This window comes from Apaloderma vittatum, unplaced genomic scaffold, assembly GCF_000703405.1.
Source record: "Apaloderma vittatum isolate BGI_N311 unplaced genomic scaffold, ASM70340v1 scaffold16719, whole genome shotgun sequence".
Lineage (NCBI taxonomy): Eukaryota > Metazoa > Chordata > Aves > Trogoniformes > Trogonidae > Apaloderma > Apaloderma vittatum.
In genome coordinates, this window is record NW_009736051.1 from 76,693 (window position 1) to 79,002 (window position 2,310).

Sequence of the window (2,310 nt, forward strand, 5' to 3'; positions counted from 1 at the left end):
CAGCATCCAAAGGGACTCCTGAACCTCTTGCATCCTGCCCAGGAGCCAGCACAGTAATTTGTGTGATTAAACCACTGCTTATCTCTTTGTGTGGTCGGAGAAGGGAGGACTGTCAGAGAGCTATTCCAACTAGTGAAAGCTCTCTCTGGCCTAATAGAATGCATGCTTTTTTTTTTTCTTTTTCCTTTAAATCTCATTTTCCTCTAAACAGCCTGGCTCTTTGATTCTCAGATTTTTCCCAGCCGAGGTTGCCAAAGGATTCGGCTACTGACAGGAAAGATATTTGTTCCTTAGGCACCATTATGGTGTCTGTTTGCCTTTTCTGATCAACCTGCAGGTAGACGTTCTCAGACAGAAAGTAATCAATCTCCATTTCTAGAACAGTGATTCTGCCCAGTGATTCTGGGGGCTGGCTGTCCCCTGGTACTCGGGGGACTGGAAGGCTGCCTCACAGCTCTCCCCGATCCCGTTTGCCACTTGGCTGAGCATTTGCTCACAGGCGGGCGGGCAGCCCTTTCTTTGTCCGTGGAGGTGAGTTCACGTGTTCAAATATTCCATAGGCTACGAGGAAAACACAAAAAAACCAGCAGCCAGATGGCAAAAGGTGGCAAAGCTCACGGCTTCAGCAAAGCATGGGGAGGACGTGTTTGCTGTGACCTGCAGCACATCCCGAAAGCTCAGCTGCGGAACGGTGAAGAAGCAGCTGTTAATGCTTCTTGCATGCTCCCTTCTCTCATGCTTCCCCCATCTGCTGTCCTCCCCTCTGTCCATCCGTCCTGAGCCTGCCAACTGTCAGGCTTTAGGGGCAGAGCGCCTGCTTTGGGGCATATCTGCACGTTTCTAGCAAAGGAGGGGCTGCAGCCATTTTGCTGCAAGTTGCTCGTAGTGTTACTGAGCATTGTGTGCAAGAGCCACATAAATCAGAGAGAAGCGTATGCTGGAGGGCTTCGGCTGGGTAGCCGAGGCAGGGGGTAAGGAGGCTGTGCTCTTCCCCTGCAAGATGCCTTCAGGGCATTGGAAAAGACCCTGATAAAATCTCACCCTCTGTCTTACCTCTGTCTTGTCCCCAAGTGTAGCACTCCAGTCTATATATACAAAAACATTGTGCTCGTTATAAGGGAAGAAAAAAAAAAAATACAATTACGCTAAAGCAAATTTAGCTTGGAATAAAACAGACCATTAACTTACTGTTCATTCATAAATTACCCGGCAGCGTGCGGCCGCAGCGGGTGTGCAAGCACGTGCCCTGCACACGTGCAGTGCTGCTCCCTGCCAGGCCGAGCAGTTTCTCAGGTAATGGGGGCTTCTGCCATGAACAGCAGCTTAAACAGGTGAATAAAGGTTAGAGCTGAAGCCTGGGGAGCTTTGCTCACAGCTCTGACCGAGAGCGATGTGCACGCAGCAGGCGTGTGCTCGCCGGGGTCTGGCTGGCAGGGCACAGACTCTCTGCATCCGTTCCTTCACTTAACCTGGGCAGTGTGGCTGGGTGCAAGGCAGGGGGGTACTCTCAGATCCCTGGGGCTGGCTCCTTCTGCTCCCTTTTGGAGAAGAGGCCCCAGAAGCCAAAATAAAGGTAGAATGGGGCTGCAGTGGCAGCATGGGACCGCGATGTCATCTGCTCTGTTACAAGAGCACAAATTCCTCATTATGGTTCAGCTGGAGGCTTTTTAGTTTTTTTAAATAGGCAGCATATTATTGCTTTGACTTCAAGGACATTCTGGAGAACTTCTTGCATTCCTTTGCTTTATGATCGGAAATATCCTCGTTTAGTACAAAATAGCTTGAGGCTCAGTTCTGCCGCCTTTCCTGACATTGAGTAACTCTGCAGCCTGCAAGGAGTTAGAAATGGGCTTAACTTAATGTGTCGGAGAAACCCTGCTGAAGGGCTTCCAGGTGCGTGTTGCTCGTAAGAGACGTGTGTGTTACGTGCAGTGTGAGGTGATGTTCGCGGGCTGGCTCTGACGCTGCGCATCTTCCCCCTCAAGGTATCGACCAGGGCCAGATGACGTATGATGGGCAGCACTGGCACGCCACCGAGACCTGCTTCTGCTGCGCGCAGTGCAAGAAGTCCCTGCTGGGACGGCCCTTCCTGCCCAAGCAAGGGCAGATCTTCTGCTCCAGGGCCTGCAGCGTCGGCGACGACCCCAACGGCTCTGACTCCTCCGACTCGGCTTTCCAGAGCGCGCGAGCCAAGGAGTCGCGGCGCAGCGCCAAGATCGGCAAGAATAAGGGGAAAAGCGAGGAGGGGGCCCGCAGCCCCTGCAACCAGCTGCAGGTCACCTCCAACCGCCTCTCCACCGACGTGGACCC

At 52.8% G+C, this 2,310-nt stretch overlaps 1 protein-coding gene across 1 annotated transcript in view; it reads left to right on the top strand.

The window, feature by feature from the left end:
* Positions 1–2,310, top strand: part of PRICKLE2 (prickle homolog 2 (Drosophila)) — a 30,356-nt gene that overhangs the window by 16,637 nt on the left and 11,409 nt on the right. Inside the window, exon 6 of the mRNA XM_009876836.1 lies at positions 1,986–2,310. This exon is cut by the window's right edge and continues 533 nt beyond it. Within this exon, the coding sequence (XP_009875138.1) occupies positions 1,986–2,310 (325 nt within the window). The remainder of the gene's footprint in view (positions 1–1,985) is intronic.